The following is a 20,998-nucleotide window of genomic DNA, read 5'->3' on the forward strand; positions in this document are numbered from 1 at the left end:
TTGGTGTTTTTTCCTTCACAGGGATGTTAAATTTTATTACATTATGGTTACTATTACGAAGCGATTCAGCTATATTCACTTCTTGGACCAGATCCTGTGTGCCACTTAGGACTAAATGAAGAATTGCCTTTCCTCTTGTGGGTTCCAGGGCTAGCTGTTCTAAGAAGTAGTCATTTAAGGCGTCAAGAAACTTTATCTCTGCATCCCGTCCTGAGGTAACACGTACCCAGTCAATATGGGAATAGTTGAAATTCCCCATTATTATTGAGTTTTTTATTTTACAGCCTCTCCAAAGGTACATTAGAAGGCCCCTTCCCACCTCGCGTGCATCCACTGAGAATTCTCAACGTATCTCCCTTCATTGTTCAAGCACCAGAGGAGCTGCAGCAATCGCAAGAACAGTGAAAGCATCAGTATAGAGCAGGTAGGAAACTGCGGCATAGACAAAACAGTCAAATATCTATGCCCTCCACCTGGTTCACTAATGAGAAATGGCTTTCCCAGTTTTCGATCTCTCCTCCTAATCCCTGCCTTTCTGCATTTCTCCCCTCTGGAAATATAAGGGACAGAAAAGTGGCATAGGAATGAAAAACAACCCCCCAAAAATTCCAGGAAAAACATTAACAATTTTTATTAATTCAAAAAATTTCACTGAAAATACATAGCATTTTCCACCTAGCTCTACAGTGCACTTTCTACACTAATATAATAATTGCTGGAGTGCCCCCGATACTGGGCTACATTAGCACTACACTGAACCAGTGCAGCTATGTTTTCCAGCACCGATAAGATGCACTTGTGCAGATCACAAAGCACTGCACAATTTGGAGTGTTTGCTTAAGAGAGATCCTGGAGTGGAAAAGTACAGGTCAAGATTGAGGTGCATCAGCAGTAATATGTGGAGAGCCCAAAACAGTAACAGTGGGAACCAGGTACAAGGTCAGAATTGAGATGTGATGGCAGAACATATCAAGCCGGAGCAGAAAAGTAATATTACAGCACTGCTAAAACCACTACTAGAATGCTGTGCCCAGTTCTGGTATCTACACTTAAAAAGGATGTTGAAAAATTGGAGGAGTTCAGAAAAAAGCTATAAGAACGATTTAAAGTCTGGAAAAAATTTGTTCCAATGACAAAGGAGTTCAATCTATTTAGCTTTTAAACAGAGATGACTTGATCAGGCTTCATTAAGCACCTGCTTGGAGAGAATAGATCTAATAGAAGACGACAAACACAAGATCCGCAATGGCTAGAAGCTGAAGTTAGCTAAGGTCAAAATGGAAATAATTCGCAAATGTTTAAACAGAGATGATTATTATTTACATTGCAGTAGTGTGTGGGAACCCCAGGAATCATTAAAAGGGGGATAGAGAATAAGACGGAGAATATATTATTGCCCTTATATAAATCGATGGTACGCCCACATCTCGAATACTGCGTACAGATGTGGTCTCCTCATCTCAAAAAAGATATACTGGCACTAGAAAAGGTTCAGAAAAGGGCAACTAAAATGATTAGGGGTTTGGAACGGGTCCCATATGAGGAGAGATTAAAGAGGCTAGGACTCTTCAGCTTGGAAAAGAGGAGACTAAGGGGGGATACGATAGAGGTATATAAAATCATGAGTGATGTGGAGAAAGTAGATAAGGAAAAGTTATTTACTTACTCCCATAATCCAAGACTAGGGGCCACCAAATGAAATTAATGGGCAGCAGGTTTAAAACAAATACAAGGAAGTTCTTCTTCACGCAGCGCACAGTCAACTTGTGGAACTCCTTGCCTGAGGAGGTTGTGAAGGCTAGGACTATAACAGCGTTTAAAAGAGAACTGGATAAATTCATGGCCGTTAAGTCCATTAATGGCTATTAGCCAGGATGGGTAAGGAATGGTGTCCCTAGCCTCTGTTTGTCAGAGGATGGAGATGGATGGCAGGAGAGAGATCACTTGATCATTGCCTGTTAGGTTCACTCCCTCTGGGGCACCTGGCATTGGCCACTGTCGGCAGACAAGATACTAGACTAGATGGTCTTTTGGTCTGACCCAGTACGGCCGTTCTTATGTTCAGTCACAGAGCAGGGCTTCAGTGGCCTGGGCACTGTACAAACAAATCACAGACATCCTGCCTCAAGGAGCTTAACACTGAAGTATACAACAAAGGCCAACAAACAAACAGATAGGGGGAGAACAAGCTAAATGCAACAAAACTGTTCATCATGGAAAGCAGTAGTCATAGCATACCAGATGCTTAATCATTGTCAATTTTCTTGTAGGCATCACTGTAGAGGAGTTAAAAGGAGAATTTAAGGATAACAATGAGATAAATACTCTCAAATATATGGGGAGCTTTTCCCATTCCTGAAGGAGACAGGGAAAAAGTACAAAGGTGCTTGTCTGAAAATTTTAACAAATGTCTGATGAAGACCAGTACTGTTGACGGAGGAAAGGTGGAGATAGATGTCCAATAATACATAAAAGCAAAGATGAATAGTTTGTTTTTGATTAACCACTGGTCGGGATGTGGGAAATTTCTCATCACTGTGCCTTTAAATCAAGGTTGGATGTGCCTCAAAGATAAGCTGTAGCTCAACAGCAAGTTGTTAGACTTGATGCAGGAATCCTCATCAGTGGGGGAAATTTTATGGTCTGTATTATTAGGAGGTCAGACTAGATGATTATATTGCGCTTCTCTGGCCTTAAAATCTATGAATATGAATGTATGAAATTGTGTAATGGGATACCCCTAGACAGCGTTATCAGTTCTTCACTTTCATGAGCCATATTATTTTCAAGATAAACAAATGCCCTTCCCATCTGAATGCCTAATTCAGAAGTCCAAATGGATTTTAAGAGCTAGTCTACACAGTTTTTGTACTGCTACATAATTTTAGAAACTGACATAGTAAATTTACAGCTATAACTGTATTGATAGATGTACCTTTACACTGGTATAACTAGGTCTGTCCACATTAGGGGGTTGTATTGCTTTAATTATATTGGTTTCTACACAGCTATTGTTGTAGTGTACAAAAACCATGTCCAGACAAGCCCTTAGGAAAGTAAAAGAACCAAACTGATTAGGATCTTGACCTCTGATTAACAGTGGGATAGTAAGCACATTAGTTTGAGGTTTCTGATGATGATAACATTTAAACTGTCAGAAGTCAATGTAAAGATGAACAGGAAGTTCACCCCTCTCCATAAGATTATGGATGTTACCCCTTCCCTTGTTCTCTTACTATCTTGTTACTTCATTATTATATCATGTTAAATACTGATTTGTAAGTTTTTTGGAGCCATCTAGCATACCTTTGGCCTTCATTACAAATAATAAATCATGGATCCTCTCAGAGTTGTTTCAGATAGTCTGCAGACTCAGGCAGACACAACGCATTAGTTTACATTCATTTCAAATTCTGAGGGTTATCTTTGCAAACCTAAGGCCTAGATAGCTTTTTTTTTTTTTTTAAGAAGAATAAAAAATTTAAAAATAACCTGAAATTGTGTGGCAATTTATGCAGCCATGTAATCTGATATACAGGGTTCTGGTCATAGCAAATGAAGCAGTTTGTCATTTTTAGGTAAAAATGAGTTACAATGTAGCATAATTAGCAATGAATGGTTGTGTACTAGGGTAAAGAACCAAATCCTTCTTAACTGCTTGCTTGTGAGGAAATATTGTAAAATGAAGCTACGTTCTGGAAGATGTGTTTTGCATAGAGGAAAGCAGAGAGAATTTAGAAGAGTGAAATTATTGATTATTATTCTGTATTATCTCCATCTAGAATATATACACACACACACACACACACACACATTGTATATTTAATCATCAACATAAAAACAAGATGTTTCCAGCTCCTGGCACTGAATGCTTATCCACTCACTTGAAAAATAAGCAATATTTTTTCTGGTTTGTACATCAACCTCCAATATGAGGTTCTGGAGTCAAAACTCAGCTGGTTATTTCATGGATGATAAATTCAAGTTGGAAGACTAAGAACAAATCAACAGTATAAAAGCGTCCCTGAGAACACTTTAATGAAACTGTGTTCTGCTAGAGTTCATGGTGTTCAAAATTTACATGATTATTTGACCTAATATATTTATTTGCAATTACCAGGAGAGGGGCTGTTAACTTGGAGGAAGAGAAAAAAATAAAAGTGATATCTGTTCCTAAAATGTTTGCTAAGAAAATTCCCTGAATCAAAAGTCTGGACAGTTAACTAGTGTTTACAGCTTTTTACAAGATGAACATTTATAATGTGTAATGAAGTGTCATGAGTATAGAATAAAAGCTAGTCACGACAACTACACACAGAACTACCAAGTGCTGCACACCCAGGAAGAAAGCAGAATGATCTGAAAGCAGCAGAAACGCAAGGTGGCCATGCATATTGGTGTGAGGGTGAAAGGAATGGTATGACACACCTCACTGCAGCATTTCTGGAAGTGTCTCTCCTCCCCTTTCACTTCCCGTGACACTATCAGCAGAAACTCTGACTGCTGGGCCCGGCCACAGCCATACGGGGAACCTATACTGACAAGCTGCAACAATCAATCAGCAAAAAAAAAAAACCAAAAACAAAAAAACAAAAAAAAAAAAAAAACACACACCTTTGTAATGCTGGAGTATAACACTATCATCTGAACTGTACAAACAACAGAGAGGCTCCTGTGTATTCACTTGCTACTCAAACACAGTGTAATTATTTGTATTGTGCAGATATGAAAGCAACAGTTTTTTTAGTCCCCAGAATAGAATCCTATGTAATATATTTAAAATTCTTGCAGGTGGTTACAAAGCCAGTTATGATTTGAAGGGAAATGCCAATTTCTTATCAAAAAGTCTGAATGCAATAAGTCAGTAAACACTTACTGGATGTAGGGATAGAAAAGTTATGGGAGAAATTCTTCTTATTACAAGGGAACAGCATTGGTAATCCAATATATGTTCCCGAGGAAATATATAAAATATTTATACTCTTTTTCCTTTTACTTATAAGGATATGAGTCAATTTTAAAAAGGTTAATTTTACAAAGCACCAAGAAGGAACTCTCTTACACAGTGGGGCCAAGCTTGCTTCCATGAAGTCACTCAAAAATACTCAAAAATACTAGGCCCATAAATAGCAAGAATTTAAAAATGCTGAAGTTCAGGATGTTTTCAGTTAAATTTTGTAGTTTCTCGTTGGATGAATTGTCTTCATAATGTTCTGCAACACTCAATCCATGTGAAAGCATATGCATGCCAGTGCACTTGACAAGGATTATGGCAGTGGTTTTCAAACTTTTTGTACTGGTGACCCCTTTCACACAGCAAGCCTCTGAGTGCGACCTCCCTTATAAATTAATAACACTTTTTTATATATTTAACACCATTATAAATGCTGGATACAAAGCGGGGTTTGGGGTGGAGCCTCACAGCTCGCGACCTCCCCATGTAATAACCTCACAATCCCCTGAGGGGTTCCAACCCCCAGTTTGAGAACCCCTGGATTATGGCTTTAGATTAAATTTGAAGAGCTAGATACAAGCTACTGTGGGATAAGCAGGTGACTATTCAAATTACATACTCATTTAAGATAATACCAATGAGAGGTGCTGGTCCAAAGCTCTGATAGAGGATGTAATTTACTTTACAGTTTATATTATGTGAATAATTTTGAGGGAAACAGTTAAATACTGACTTTGTATAGTCAATCTACTTAAGAAGGCACTATTGGACCAGATTTCAGACTGTATTTATTGCTAATTTGTATGATGGACACAGCTTAAACAGAAAGAGTATGGACAATGCAAAATTATTTATAAAGTTTCTCATTTTGCATTGGATGATAAATATTTGGTTTCTGTGTTCTTCCAGAGGTGGAAATTAAGTCATTCTTGCTAAATCATTCTCTCCACTTGTATGTTTAAAGAAACAGGAAGGTAATTCAGCAGTACAAAACCACATTACTTCTGTGCTAGGGAAAGGGTTGGAAGTTAATATGTGTACTACTGATCCTTCAGTAGTACAAGTCACAAGAAAAACTCAACATTCAGAGAGATCTTTTAAAACCCAACAGACTGGGACAAATTCACATCTCGCCTAATGGATAAAAGTTTCAGCATGGAGAATGAATCTCCATCAAAAGACAGGTCACAAAGAAATGCACCAATAGACACTTCCAAGTACTTTGCTCTACTGGAAAACAATTCCTAGAGGTAGTTTGTGGAATGTGAACTAATGTAGAAATGTGGTTTGCTAGCACTGCTTTCGCTCAATAGTAGTTGAGCATCTTTAGATTCACCAGTCCCTGTAACTGGCCCAGAAGTCTGACCATTCTCTCTCCCCCTTTGATTATCAGCATTAGGATGATATTTTAAGATACCTTTTCAAGCATGTTAAGTGAAGAGGAAATATCTTTGACCCATTGATCAACTATCGATCAGGTGCAGAGCTAGATGGGATCCCAACCCACAGGAAGAGTATGACCCTGGAGAAGTAGATAACTGTGCATGGTTCTTACTGTACACCACAGGGCATATTGCATATTGGGCTGGGTACCATCTCAGAGGAGAGAGAGATTGCACTGAAGGGTCAAAGGGATTTCTCAGAAAAAGGTCACACCATCACCACTGTATTCCCTCTTGGAGATAAAAAGCTCAAAGGGAGACCTAGAGAATGTTAGAATCACACTGCAACTGGAGGGTTTCTGCTAACAGCAGATCTGCAATGCAATCAACAGAGAATCCTGCCAAGGGCCAACTATGTGCTGGTGGGAAACTTGGGTAACTGGATGACAGATTGCACACCTGTTGTGTCAATCAACCTTAAACCACACATCCAAAACATCGTGGAGAAGAGAAAAAATGAATTAAAAAGCAGGGAATTTAAAACCAATGGCATTTCCCAAAGAATGCCTAATTCAGAAGGAAATATTAATTCTTTGACAATGTAACTGCAAAATGCACCAGTGTTCAAGCATGCTAGTCCCAAAGAATGGAGAGGTAAAGTGGAAGCTGTAATATCCTCTTCTCCTTCAAAGAGAAAAGACTCTTTCTGCAAGAAACCAGAAACCAACTTCCTACAAAGAAGAATGTCCAGGGAACTTTGGATCAAGTGAAATCTAGCAGGTATATCTTCAGTATCTGGGCTGCAGAGAGGATCCTTATCACTTGAACTGGAGAACTGAATCATGAGAAGTCATCTGTGCAAGTTTACCTAGATTTTTTTCATCATGGCCACCAAACTGGGTGATCCGAACACCTTGCAAAAAGAGTGAACACAAAATGTCCTCTCATCTTCCTACTGCTTTTAGGGCTCATTTTGTTTTTTAAATATGACTGTTATTGAGGGAAGGTTGAGTTAAAGTAGGTTTTACATTTACTTAAATGGCACTAAGATTTGTAGTCATCTGGATCTCTTCCAGAAGTGAATTCCCAGAGCTGTAGACCAGTCACCAAGAAAGCTGTTTCTTAAGCACACAAATCTCACTCTGGGGTTGAGTTACATTGCTCCACTACTGGTAGATGTAGTGACCAGTTATGGTCCTGCAGGGTGAGGTGTTTCCTCAGAGAAAGGTCACACTGCAACCTTTAAAATGTGTTACTGACTCTAAAGTGCACTACAGAAAGTTATTTGTAGGCCGTGCAAATTAAGCTTATTTGTCCTAAGCAGAACAAGAACAGAAAACATTCATGGAGTTCACCTCCATTCTTTTGCACCACTGTTTTGATTTATTAGGTGCTAACAGTGTGCTTAGTACAAACATAGAAGCAGTTCAGATTTCAAAGCAAGGAACAGACTCATACCTTATCTGGTATTTTGATGTCCAGAACTGTTCCTACAATGTACAGTACTAATAATTTTTAGCAGATTAACTAGGTAGATTGTTTTAATGCTTATGAAAAGTGCCATATGAGAGCTCTGGTTTCCAAAGCTGTCATTTTTATCCTTAGACGTTAACACGGCCAAGGCAGTTGCATTAAAAGGTTCCCCCATATTGTTCCCTCAAGTGTGTCTCAGCCCTGTTCTGGAAGGGCCATCTGTAGGGCACAAGAAACATCTAATCCCTTTCACCAGAAGATTTGTACCATGCTCATCACTAGTATAAACTCATAAGAGCTGTGTGATGCAGACATCTACATATACGAGAATTGAATTGAGATGACTGAAGAACTAGAACATTAATTTTCAGTTACAAATTGGCATGCAGATTTCAATATGAATTCCATTCCCAATCTCTTGAGCAATTCACTCCTCAATAATCATTAAATTTCTTTAAGGCATGTATATAGAAAACAGTTTCTAATACATAAAACTTTAAAATTTCTCATCATGAACGTGACTCGGCAGTTTATATCAAGACAAATCAATGAAGTCCTCTGTTTATCTTGTTACCTGTTCAAATTTCCAGCCATCTGACATGGTGGAGACCATTTGGGTGAGCTCCTCCTCCTGACACTGCAGCACCCTGTACACGTGTTTGACTGGCACCTTAAGGAAGAAACATCAGACACTCAATACAGCATGGAGTATTCAACAGTGCGTACTATTGCTGGGATTTCCTCATTCCTTTAAAAAGATATTAAGCAACAAAGACATTCTGAACACCAGAGGATCAGTGGGGGCTCTAGCTAAGTCACTGGGTTTGGTACTTTTGGCATCTAATGAAGCGTTTGCAATGTTCTTCCTCTCAGTTCTTAACTGAGACCAGAGTCTCCAGCCAATAGCATTCCAGTTACACGGCCCAACATAACGTACATAAAGGAACACTTTTTGGAAGTGATGCATTTTCTTTTGCTTGTTCAGATTTTGTCCATTCATTACCCTTTCAGAATAATCTTATTAAGACTTGAAACATTTCACAAACATTTCAGGCACTAAAACTCCTGAAACTACAAAAATCAGTGGTATCCTAGAGAACGATACCCCTTTGAAAGTACCTACTTCTGGGGGAATACTGCGCCACTGTGCAATGCAGAATTTTGCAGAAATTAATGTTGTGTGTACAGAATTTCCTTCCCACAAGAAATGGGCTGCAGAGATGTTGGCTGCCAGTAGGGGCTGCTGGACCTGGCAGAGCCCAGCTCACAAGTACAGTAACTCCTCACTTAAAGTCGCCCTGCTTAATGTTGTTTCGTTGCTGATCAACTAGGGAACATACTCATTTAAAGTTGTGCTATGCTCCACTCTTACGTTGTTTGGCTGTCTGCTTTCTCCACAGCTGGCAGTCTCCCTACACCCCCCTCCCCCCAGTGCCTCCCATCTGCTGGCAGACCCCCTGGATCAGCGCCTTCCCCCTCCTCCCCCTGCCTCCTGCCCGCGGCAATCAGTTGGCTTGCGGCGTTTTGGAGGCAGGAGGGAAGGGGGAGGAGGAGGAGCAAGGACTCGGCGCGCAGGCTCACCCTCCCTCCCCTGCCTCAAGCCTTGAATGCCACAAGCCAGCTGATTGCCCCGGGCAGGAGGTGGGGGGAGGGGGAGAGCCTGTGCCAAGGCCTCGCTCCTCCCCCCTCCCTCCCAAATGCCGCAAGCCAGCTGATTGCCCCAGGCAGGGGGCAGGAGCGAGGACTCGGCGCGCATCCCCCCTCCCTCCCCTGCCTTCCGAACGCAGCAATCAGCTGGCTTGCGGCGTTTAGAAGGGAGGGCAGGAAGGGGGGAGGAGCCAGGACGCAGCGTGTGAAGTGAAGGGGGAGGAGCCGCGCTCCCAGCGCTGTAAGCTAATCCCCTCGTGGAGGTGGAGTACCTGCAGCGCTGGGAGAGCTCTCTCCTGGTGCTGGCGCGCGACCACACTCGCACTTCAAAGCGCTGCTGTGAGAGCGCTCCCGCGGCAGCGCTTTGAAGTTTCGAGTGTAGCCACGGCCTTAGTCAGCAGAGCTGAAGCCACTATGCAGACAGCCACAGTCCCAAATCTTGTTAGGGAAATGGTGAGTGAAAAAAGCACCCACTCAACATCAGCAGGGGTGTGAATGACTGACATTAACAAGAACCAGTTTCACTTCTTATGTCAGAATTAGGAAGGTGCGTTAGGAAAGCGCCTCACCTGTGAGATTTTGCTGTCTCTCTCTCTTATTTTGTCCTTTACCAATTTTATTAGTGATGTGATGTTGTAGAATTCAGCTTCTTCCAGTACACCTGGTATGAGAAGAAACAATTATGCTTGAAAAGATAGTGTAACTAAAGACTGCAGGCCAAGGATTCCTAGCCAGTTTCTGGGAGGATCTCCTTCACTGCATGGGAAACAGTTTGCTTCATGAGCAGCTGCTTGAACAAGATGAATGGGTCTGACTTCCTTCACTCACCTGTAATTCAAGGTTTAATTCATTCTGAAGAACTGTCCTAGAACCAAACCCAGAAAAACTTTACAAGGCCATTTCAGGGAACTTATTCTAGGCTCAAAGAGCAAACATAATTAATGAAGTGTTTTTAAAGCGACACACACACTTTTAGAAATGTCCCAATAAAAAAAGTTGAGTTTCTAATAGAGTATCCCTTAAACACAGAAACACAATAAATGTCATTCCAGATCAGACCAGGGTTCATCTAAATCCAGTCTGTGAACAGTCCCAGTTGCTTCAGAGAAAGGTCCAAAAATTCTGCAGAAGGCAGCTATGGAATAACCAGGCCACAGGGAAAGCTTCTTCCTAACTGCCATTAGTTAGAGATTGTCTTATGCCCCAAAGTTGCTCACAGAGGCCTTTTTTCTTGGCTGCCAACACCACAGAGTGCTGACCATTCTCACTTTCAGCATTCTCTGCTTTCTGCCTCATATTGAGCATGTGTGTTTCACAATATTTTCCCAAGTTTAAATTTGGTTATTTCCTACTCATGTTCCTAACCTCTCTAGTTTCCTTTTGTATCATCTCTCAGTCCTCCCATCTCCTCTCTATTTAGTTTCAATAACATAAGATTCAATCAATGCATGCACAACTGGTTAACCTGGATGATACCAGAAAATTCACAGGGAAGCTTAGAATTGCCCCTGTTGGTGAAGGACTTAATTTCTGGCAAGTGCAAATACTATCATCAGGTAATTAAAAGTAATGAGATGAAAAGTAGAATAGCTTTCAAAGGAGGTGATGGGAATCCCATTGCTTAGGATACTTAACACTAGACTGGGACAAATTCCTAGAAGGGAGACAGAACAATTCTGCAGTGGCCCCCTCTTGGGGATAGACAGATGATATACATTTTCTAACTTCTGTGACTATTTCTGACCAGTCCAAGACCATACAGTTCTGGTGTGCAAGACTTGGGAGAATTGACTGGAGCCTCTGTATTGATGGTACATTAGTGGCTGGGAGATCATTCATGTAACACAGTTGGGAGTGCCCCTGCCTGTGGGTGTCTGTTAATTGCAGTGCCAGTCAGAGTTGTATGGTTTGACACAGCATCACAGTGAGAGCGTGATACCCCAAGTTGGGAGGACAGAGGGCACAGCAGTGCCACAGTCCAGGTTGCATCCCATCACATGGATATGAATCGGGGCCCATGAAGGAGTGGATTCAGAAAGAGTGTCCCCTAACTGGTGTAGTCCGCATCTCAGAAGATCCCAGCCCTCACTGTTTTTTTCTTGCTTTACATCTTCAACACCTCATTTCACAGCTATCCTTAAGAATACTGGAAGGGTCTTTCTTCCAAGACCATCAGTACAGTAGGAAAGAGGTAGGGCTGTCACTGTTAAGTGATACAAGGCACCTAACTACCAAGACTGAATGTGCGCCTCCTAACAGTGTTTCCAGTTCACGGTGTGAGGTCAAGAATCAAACTCAGGTCTGTGGACAGCTCTAACCAACCTTAAGCTACTCAGTTTTGTCTGAGGCAGGGTACAATGCTGTAGAGATTTGTCTGCAGTGTAACTCAAAGGATGAAAATGGAAATTGATTTAATAAAACCTTCCTTCTACAGGCAAGCCCACTTCTCTTTTGTGGTTTTCACAGCAATTACAATATTGAGAAAGAGGACAGTAAACAAGGGATTAGGTTTAAGTCCTACCTTCCTCAGCTAGGTCCTTGTTAATAACGAGTTTTCCATGTCGGAGATAGTTCAGTACTGGCCCAAAGTAGGTCGGGTCTCTGTCTATTAAATAGGCACCTGTTTCATCCTGTTAAAAAAAAAAAAAAAAAAAAAAGCAGCCAAGAAAACTCAGTGGATTAAATGCCCAATAGACTGGTGTGCTCAGTCAGATCTACAGTTACCCAGTTACGTTACATTAGAGCAGGGTTCTCACAAGAAATGTTTTGGTGGCCTCAGAGTGTAGCCACCAACTAGCGCTGGTGGCTGCTGTGACAATTTTTCCTAAAATACTCAATTACTTAAGGAAAAACAAATAAATATGCACATACATATGTCCATATCATTGTAATTTATTTATGTTGGGTTTTTTCCACAGACTCAATAATAAAAATAATGTAGTTTTCTCTGTTCTTCACTGGACCTAAACAGAATTGAAACAAATAAAGTGTTTTCCATGTTCTTGTCCCAACATGTTTTGTTGTTGTTTCTTTTGCTTTTTTTTGGTTGCTTATTTGTTTAAGCCTTGATAGTTAGTAAGTCTGTTTCTGTGAAAAGTGATATTTGTATTTTGTTAATATCACTTTTCACAGCAGCAGACTTGCTAGCTAGCAGGGAGGCAGTGAAAAGTGATATTAACAAACATACAAATATCACTTTTCAGAACAGACTTACTCAGCCCTGGCAAGCTGGGGGACAAATTAAGCCCTGGATGGGAAGGTGGGTATGGAGGCAGCTGGGGGTCAGGAGTGATGGGGGGAGGGGAGTCTGGAGACCGAGCCCTGCAGCTGCGCAGCCAGGGACTGAGGCCGGAGGATGCAGTGGGGCCAGGGGCGATGCGTGTGTGTGGGCGGAGGGAGGGAGCCGGTAGTCACTGGGGCTGTATCACGTGGCCCCACAGCTAGAGTCTGAAACCCTGAGCCTGGGGTCAGGGCTTAAAGCCTGCTGCCATACAGCTCGCGCCAGCTGCCTGCCACCGCAGGGCTGAAGCCCAAGCCCCACCGCCTGCCTGCTCCTCCAGTGTTTGTGGCTCCAGAGGGGGACAGGGCCCAACCCCTGCTGGCAGCCCTGGGGGAGGGGCCACTGCTTTGCCCCCTGCCTCACCACCCAGAAGACTGTGGCCACACAAAAAGCCCCTGATGGCCACATTTGAGAAACGCTGCATTAGGGACTTGTCACGGTTAAGACAGTCCCTTTAATCTCACTGGTTCCTCCTCCACTGAGAGACAAAAAGAATTAAAATCAGAGTTAAAAGTTCACACTGACAAACATAAGATCACTGTAGGTATAAAACACTCAAACTTTTCAAAGTTAAAATAAAATATCAGTTGAGGTTAAAAAGCAATGCTTGAAAGCCAGAATGTTGCTCTAGTAGCTCAAAGAAACAGAACAACAAAGGCTAGAAATGGTACCAACATGAACTCATTTCCTTTGTTCAAACTTAACCACAGAGAGAACCCTACTAGTAGTACTCCTGGGGGAATTCTGCGCCACTGCGCAAGCGCAGAATTCATGTCTCCTGTAGAACCCCCCCCAATACATTATGCTGGAGGTGCTGCAATTACAGCTTCCGCCCACTAGGAGCAGCCAATTATAGAGAGGAAGAGGGTAGAGGCCAGGTGAGGAGGCACAGGATAAAAGGACGGACAAAACAGGGCACACGCGGTTGCTGGGGGGAGGTCACATAGACTGAAGTTCAGGACTAGTGTGGGGGGGACAGACTTGGGTAGGGGCAAAGGAGCTGACAGATTTGAGCCAGGGGCTGAACGTGAGGGGGATGCAGGGACAAAAGGGGACAGGGACAGATATGCCTGACTGAATGGGAGAATTTTTAATTTTTTGGTGCAGAATTCCCCCCGGAGTAGTGTGGGAACGAAAAACAAACCCTCCCCCCCCCCAGGCCTTTAACTGCATATATAATTTACAATAGAGCAGTTTAATCTTTTGTTGTAGGACGATATATCTAAAACCCCTCCTTCCAGCCTTTTTCAGGTACATGGGGTAGACTGAGGAAAGGTTGCTTGTGAACTACATTCAGGGAGCAATCTGAACGATGTGGCCTATGATCCATGTAGTCCCATGAGGACCAGGTCACCAGCCTATAATTAATGTTTGGATTAAATGTTTACAGTATGGCCTGTAGTGTTCTGTGGGATAGCGAACAAAGCTTGAGAATTTCACTTGCAGAGACATTAGGAAACATTGACTATAACAGGGGTCTAAAAAGAACTAGATCAGTTCATGGAGGATCGGTCCATCAATGGCTATTAGCCAGGATGGGCAGGGATGGTGTCCCTAGCCTCTGTTTGCCAGAAGCTGGGAACGGGCGGCAGAGGATGCATCACTTGATGATTCCCTGTTCTGTTCATTCCCTCTGGGGCACCTGGCATTGGCCACTGTCGGAAGACAGGATACTGGGCTAGATGGACCTTTGATCTGGCCCAGTATGGCCGTTCTTATGTTCTTATTCTCAGTCAGAGGACTACGGAGGCCTGAATCAATACTTCCAGAATTTAAGTTTCCATTTTAAAAGATAGCATCCCAAATATGAATCCATGTGATCAATGTGGTGTTGCTTTCCCAAGTCAGCAGACAGCTCCAATGCTTTAAGCAGCATGGTGAGGTTAACAAAACCGGTATGCATTTAGATAAAACTTATCCATATTAATAAAATCCAAGAGAAACATCTGATGAATGAGTAACAGCAAGCTATAAACATGCCCAATAAAAATTAAATTGACTAAAATAGGACATGATCATGGTATGTGTTATAGATGGTGTATAGACGGTAGAGCAGGTAAGTATTCACTCTCACTCAATACAAGGGGGGGGCACGAAACCATCAGGGAGAAAGTTTTAAAATGATAAGAGGGAGCACTTTAAAAAAACAACAACCTACACAATGCATAGTCTTTGGAACTCATTGCCACAATACATCATCGAGACCAAGAGCTTAGTGATTAGACATACATACAGATAATAAGCACACCAACAATGATATAGAATTAAAAACCTCATGAGTTTGGAGGGCTTCAGTTTTGTGGAACATTGGTTCATCGTCCATGGGGAGAGGGGGCTGTATAGCTTGGATGGCCTCCACCTCAGTGGAAGAGGGACAAATCTCCTTAGGGACAATTTGGCAAGAATAGTCAGGAGAGGAGTTAAACTAATAGCAAAAGTGAAGGGATTAAAATAACATGTAAAGTTCATTTTAATTCAACTAGTACAATACAGCAAGATTTACTGTTTGTAGGCCTTTCTATGTACGTCAACCGTGATTTTTATAGCATCTATAATCCCTCAGGTTTCGGATCTACAAAGTTTGTTCCAACTGTTGTCATCCTCACTCAGGATGGATCAAAAAATTTATGATTTTTTTTTTTAAATTGTTGAATTTAATTTGAATACAGATTTGTTAAAAGCAAACCTATTTAAAATTAGATTGTCAATATCAAATTTATTTTAAGGCCTAACTCTAGTCTATTAAAATCATTTAAATTAAATTAAAAACATTAAGAGGTGTAGCTATAAAAACTAAGAATTTGAATAAATTTAAGTTAAACTATGTAAGTGCTTAAATAAATGTGTATAAATATACTGTATCCTCCTGGTTTGCAAAAAGAAGCACCAAATTCAGCGTAAAGGCTGTATTTATTTCAAATCAGCTTGTTTTAATGGTTATGAGGCTCAACTTTTCTTTAGGAAAATAACTAAAAGGTACAAACGCAGAACATGTTTAAAATCAGTGATTTAACAAAGGTTTTCTGCTTGCTGATTTAAATAATGATTAAAATTGATGATAGTCACTCTTCATAAACTAAAAAGCCAGAAGGGATAATTGTGATAATCTAGTCTGTCCTCCAGTGTAACACAGGCCAGAAGACTTCCCTGAGTTATTCCTGCCTGAATTAGAGCATATCTTTTAGGAAAATATACAGTGTTGATTTAAAAACTGTCAGTGATGGATAATCCACCATAACCCTTGATAAATTGTTCCAATGGTTAATTACCCTCACTGTCAAAAATGTATGCCTCATTTCCAGTCCGAATTTGCCTAGCTTCAGCTTTCAGCCATTGGATTGTGTTCATTTCTAAATATTTGTTCCTCATGTAGATATTTTTAGACTATGATCAAGTCATCTCTTAATCTTCCCTATTTCTCCCTGTGAGTTAATACACTGCCCAGCACAATGGGGTTCTGATCCTGACTGTACTGTACTAGTGCCAAAAGATATCAATTATTAATTATAATAAAAAGCTTAATGCAACAAAGTTGTAGAGTAAAATGAAAGTCAGGAAATGCAAGAGTTAAAGATAACAGCTACAGTCATAAGGCTACTTTGCATGTGAAGATTTTCTATTAAGGGGGCTAAATGAGTGGCCTGGTTACCCAGCAGTTCCTTTTGAAGTCAATGACCTCCCTGGGAATTGCTAGCACTCAGTATTTTTGAAGTTGTACAACAGCTACCCTATAGAACTGGGATCTTATCGCTCCTCAGGAAAGGAACTGTGTCCTCATGTGTGTTTGTATGGCACCTAGCACACTGGTTACCACATTACAAATAGCCACTCCCCCAAACAGCAAATGGAGTGAAAGTGGATCTTGGTTTATCCTTAGACCTAAGGATTGGATTAGGGAGAGGACTGACAACATTTGCATTTTTCCTATTCTCTCAATTGAGCTGCACTTGATAAATGCCCTGGGTACAGTATGTGGTAGAAAAGCCAATTAGTAGAACTTTGTGCTGCTGCTGATCCTCTGATAGAGAAGCAAAGATTCTTCCTGCAGGCTGGCCTGATGGATATATGAGAGTAAAAACTGAAGTTTAGAGATACAAACCAACCCCATGGCTTTAAAAATGCAGTTACTGGGGCTAAGGTCCTCAAGCTGAACATGAACTCATGAATAAATATGCTGAGTGCTCTCAAGTCAAGAAAGGGGGTAAAAACCCTTGTCATCTCTGGGATAAAAAATAAATGGGAATCAAATCCCAACATATTAAGCAACAAAGAGTTGCCAACAGAACTCCACTGGCCATCACCTACAGTCCTCAACTAAAACCTCTCCAACACATCATCAGTGATCTACAACCCATCCTGGACAACGACCCCTCGCTTTCACAGGCCTTGGGAGGCAGGCCAGTCCTCGCCCACAGACAACCCGCCAACCTTAAGCATATTCTCACCAACAACCATACACCGCACCATAGTAACTCTAACTCAGGAACCAATCCATGCAACAAACCTCGATGCCAACTCTGCCCACATATTTACACCAGCGACACCATCACAGGCCCTAACCAGATCAGCCACAACATCACCAGTTCATTCACCTGCACATCCACCAAAAGTAATATACGCCATCATGTGCCAGCAATGCCCCTCTGCTATGTACATCGGCCAAACTGGATAATCCCTACGTAAAAGGATTAATGGACACAAGACAGATATTAGGAATTGCAATATACAAAAACCTGTAGGAGAACACTTCAACCTCCCTGGACACACAATAGCAGATTTAAAGGTAGCCATACTGCAGCAAAAAAACTTCAGGACCAGATTTCAAAGAGAAACTGCTGAACTTCAGTTCATTTGCAAATTTGACACCATCAGCTCAGGATTAAACAAAGACTGTGAATGGCTAGCCAAATACAAAAGCAGTTTCTCCTCCCTTGGTTTTCACACCTCAACTCCTAGAAGAGGGCCTCATCCTCCCTGATTGAACTGACCTCGTTATCTCCAGAATGATTCTGGCCTGCATATTTATACCTGCCTCTGGAAATTTCCACCACATGCATCTGACGAAGTGGGTATTCACCCACGAAAGTTTATGCTCCAATACGTCTGTTAGTCTATAAGGTGCCACAGGAGACTCTGTTGCTTTTTACAGATCCAGACTAACATGGCTACCCCTCTGATACTTGATCCCAACATATTGAGACCCCTATTCTATTGAACCAAAATGTAAAAGGTGTTTTCATCCTTTTGCTGTTGCTGTGAGATGGACAGGGAAGTTGATAGTTTTGGGGTATGGAGTGGTACCGTACTGGAGGAATTATCAACTCCACGTCACCTCAAAGACAAACAGTGGTCTCCAAATACGGAAGTGGGAGTTGAGAAAAACATATCCACAATAATTGGTTCAGGGATCAAGTGCACCTTTAAACATTCTGTTTGGAAAAGGAAGAGGGCCATGAGGTCATAGATGATGATCTGTGCTTCTGCCTACAGGATCTGGATGTCTGCCCACTGAAATAAGAAGGCTGAGACAACTTCTGGTATTTGAATGGTGCTTTTCTTTTGAAGGGCTGTCAATAAAGGGCCTGGGATCTCAACCTTGACTTTGAATTCTTTAATTTCTCCCGTGTCTCGTCTGTGCAGACACTAAAGAAATCTAGGCCACTTCAAATGGGTTATCTTGCACCTTTTATGGACAAACCAGAACACTTTAGACAGCCAGCTCATCTGTTGGTCTGTAGTCACTACTGTCCCCAAGTGGCTGTGTGCCTGAGGCATCACAAGCAGATTTTAATGAATGCCTCTGCTTTTTATAAATCAGGCATCAAGTCTTCCACCCACTTCCTTAAGCGCCTCAGGACGATGGTTCAATAAAAGGGGATCTTGTCAGAATATTACAGTACAACCTCGATATGATGGACACCAGTCTTACAAACAACCAGTTATACAGATTTTCTCCATCAGGGTTGGGGAAAATCACATAACAAAAGTGAAGATGAAGAAAAAAATTGACCTTTATTTCTCATCCAATATCTTCAATGCACTGGAAATAAATTTGCAGTAGTCTGAAAAAGAACAAAGCGACGCAGGACACCATACTGCAACTTATGCATTTAACCTCCTGTAATTTTGAAATGTTCAATTTCATGAACTTTTTATTTTATGAACTCCTGTGTCTCCAATTGGTTAGTAAAATAGGGGTTCACTAGTGTCATATAGAGCCAGCAGAGGTGACAGAGGAATCTGACATCTGGTGCAGAGGATCCATCTTGCCAGGGTGGTTTTTCACTCTGACCCATCTATTACTTGGGGTCATTTTATGCAATTTTCCAACCTCCAATTTTTCATTTGTTTCAGAAAAGAAAAAAAAGCCCTTCAGGAGAGACTTAGTGTAATCCATCTGCCTTCCAACAAGCTGTCACGATTGAGACTAGTGCTACTTGTAAATCCTTGTCCAATGTCCACAAAGCCTTCATGACTGCAGCCAATCTGACCAGTAAATTCAGTTCCAAGATGCCAACTAATCTACAAGTCTTTTCTTGACAGCTGGAAGCATCAAACCGAGTGCATTCACAACTCTGGTGAGCAAGTCTGGGAAGGATTTAGCCTTTCCAGGGTGACACCAATGATATGTGTTACCACACCCTCTAGGGAAGAAGAGTTGTTTGGATTGTAGCCTATAGCCTCTTCCACAGGAACATGCTCTTAATTACCTGAGAATTTGGAATCAACTTTTAAGGGGCAGACGTGCTTTGGTAGGCTTAGAAGCTGATTTCACTGGGGTTAGTACAATATGGTGGGGAAAGACTAAGAACTTGCCTCTGAGGCCTGGTCTACACTATGACTTTAATTCGGATTTAGCAGCGTTAAATCGAATTAACTCTGCACCCGTCCACACAACAAAGCCATTTATTTCGAAATAAAGGGCTCTTAAAATCGATTTCTGTACTCCACCCCGACGAGCGGAGTAGCGCCAAAATCGATATTGTCATTTTGAATTAGGGTTAGTGTGGCTGCAATTCGATGGCATTGGCCTCCGGGAGCTATCCCACAGTGCACCATTGTGACCGCTCTGGACAGCAATCTGAACTCGGATGCACTGGCCAGGTAGACAGGAAAAGCCCCGCGAACATTTGAATTTTATTTCCTGTTTGCCCAGCGTGGAGCGCACAGGTGACCACAGATAGCTCATCAGCACAGGTAACCATGCAGGCCGATAATCGAAAAAGAGCACCAGCATGGACCGTACGGGAGGTACTGGATCTGATCGCTATATGGGGAGAGGATTCAGAGCTAGCAGAACTTCGTTCGAAAAGACGAAATGCCAAAACTTTTGAAAAAATCTCCAAGGGCATGATGGAGAGAGGCCACAATAGGGACTCAGATCAGTGACGCGTGAAAGTCAAGGAGCTCAGACAAGCCTATCAAAAAACAAAGGAGGCAAACGGTCGCTCCGGGTCAGAGCCACGGACATGCCGCTTCTACGCCGAGCTGCATGCAGTTCTAGGGGGGGCCGCCACCACTACCCCACTTCTGACCGTGGATTCCGAGGCGGGGATAATCTCATCAGCTACACCTGAGGATTCTGCGGATGGGGAAGAGGAGGAGGAGGACGAGCTTGCGGAGAGCACCCAGCACTCCGTTCTCCCCAACAGCCAGGATCTTTTTCTCAGCCTGACTGAAGTACCCTCCCAACCCTCCCAAGTCAGTATCCAAGACCATGACCCCATGGAAGGGACCTCAGGTGAGTTTACCTTTTAAAATATAAAACTTGTTTTAAAAGCAAGTGTTTTTTAATGATTACTTTGCCCTGAGGACTTGGGATTCATTCACGGCCAGTACAGCTACTGGAAAAGTCTGTTAACGTGTCTGGGGATGGAGCGGAAATCCTCCAGGGACATCTCCATGAAGCTCTCCTGGAGGTACTCCAAAAGCCTTGCCACAAGGTTTCTGGGCAGTGCAGCCTTATTCCGTCCTCCATGGTAGGACACTTGACCACGCCATGCTTGCAGCAAGTAATCTGGTATCATTGCATGACAAAGCCTGGCAGCGTATGGTCCCAGTGTTTGCTGGCATTCAAGCAACATCCGTTCTTTATCTCGCTGTGTAATCCTCAGGAGAGTGATATCGCTCATGGTAACCTGGTTGAAATACGGGAATTTAATTAAGGGGACAGAGGTGGCCGTTCCTACTGGGCTGTTTGCCTGTGGCTGAAAAGAAATCCTTCCCTGCAGTTAGCCAAGCGCGGGGGGGGGGGGGGGGGGG

At 42.2% G+C, this 20,998-nt stretch overlaps 1 protein-coding gene across 1 annotated transcript in view; it reads right to left on the reverse strand.

Annotated features, from left to right (window-relative positions):
- Positions 1 to 20,998, reverse strand: part of KCTD5 (potassium channel tetramerization domain containing 5) — a 50,398-nt gene that overhangs the window by 20,494 nt on the left and 8,906 nt on the right. The window contains exons 2-4 of the mRNA XM_024215578.3: positions 11,978 to 12,086; positions 10,026 to 10,117; positions 8,384 to 8,479 (exon numbers count right to left, since the gene is read on the reverse strand). Coding sequence (XP_024071346.2) covers positions 8,384 to 8,479; positions 10,026 to 10,117; positions 11,978 to 12,086 — 297 coding nt within the window. The remainder of the gene's footprint in view (positions 1 to 8,383; positions 8,480 to 10,025; positions 10,118 to 11,977; positions 12,087 to 20,998) is intronic.

The sequence above is a fragment of the Terrapene carolina genome, unplaced genomic scaffold (genome assembly GCF_002925995.2).
Source record: "Terrapene carolina triunguis isolate 2854851 unplaced genomic scaffold, T_m_triunguis-2.0 Scaffold93, whole genome shotgun sequence".
NCBI lineage: Eukaryota > Metazoa > Chordata > Testudines > Emydidae > Terrapene > Terrapene triunguis.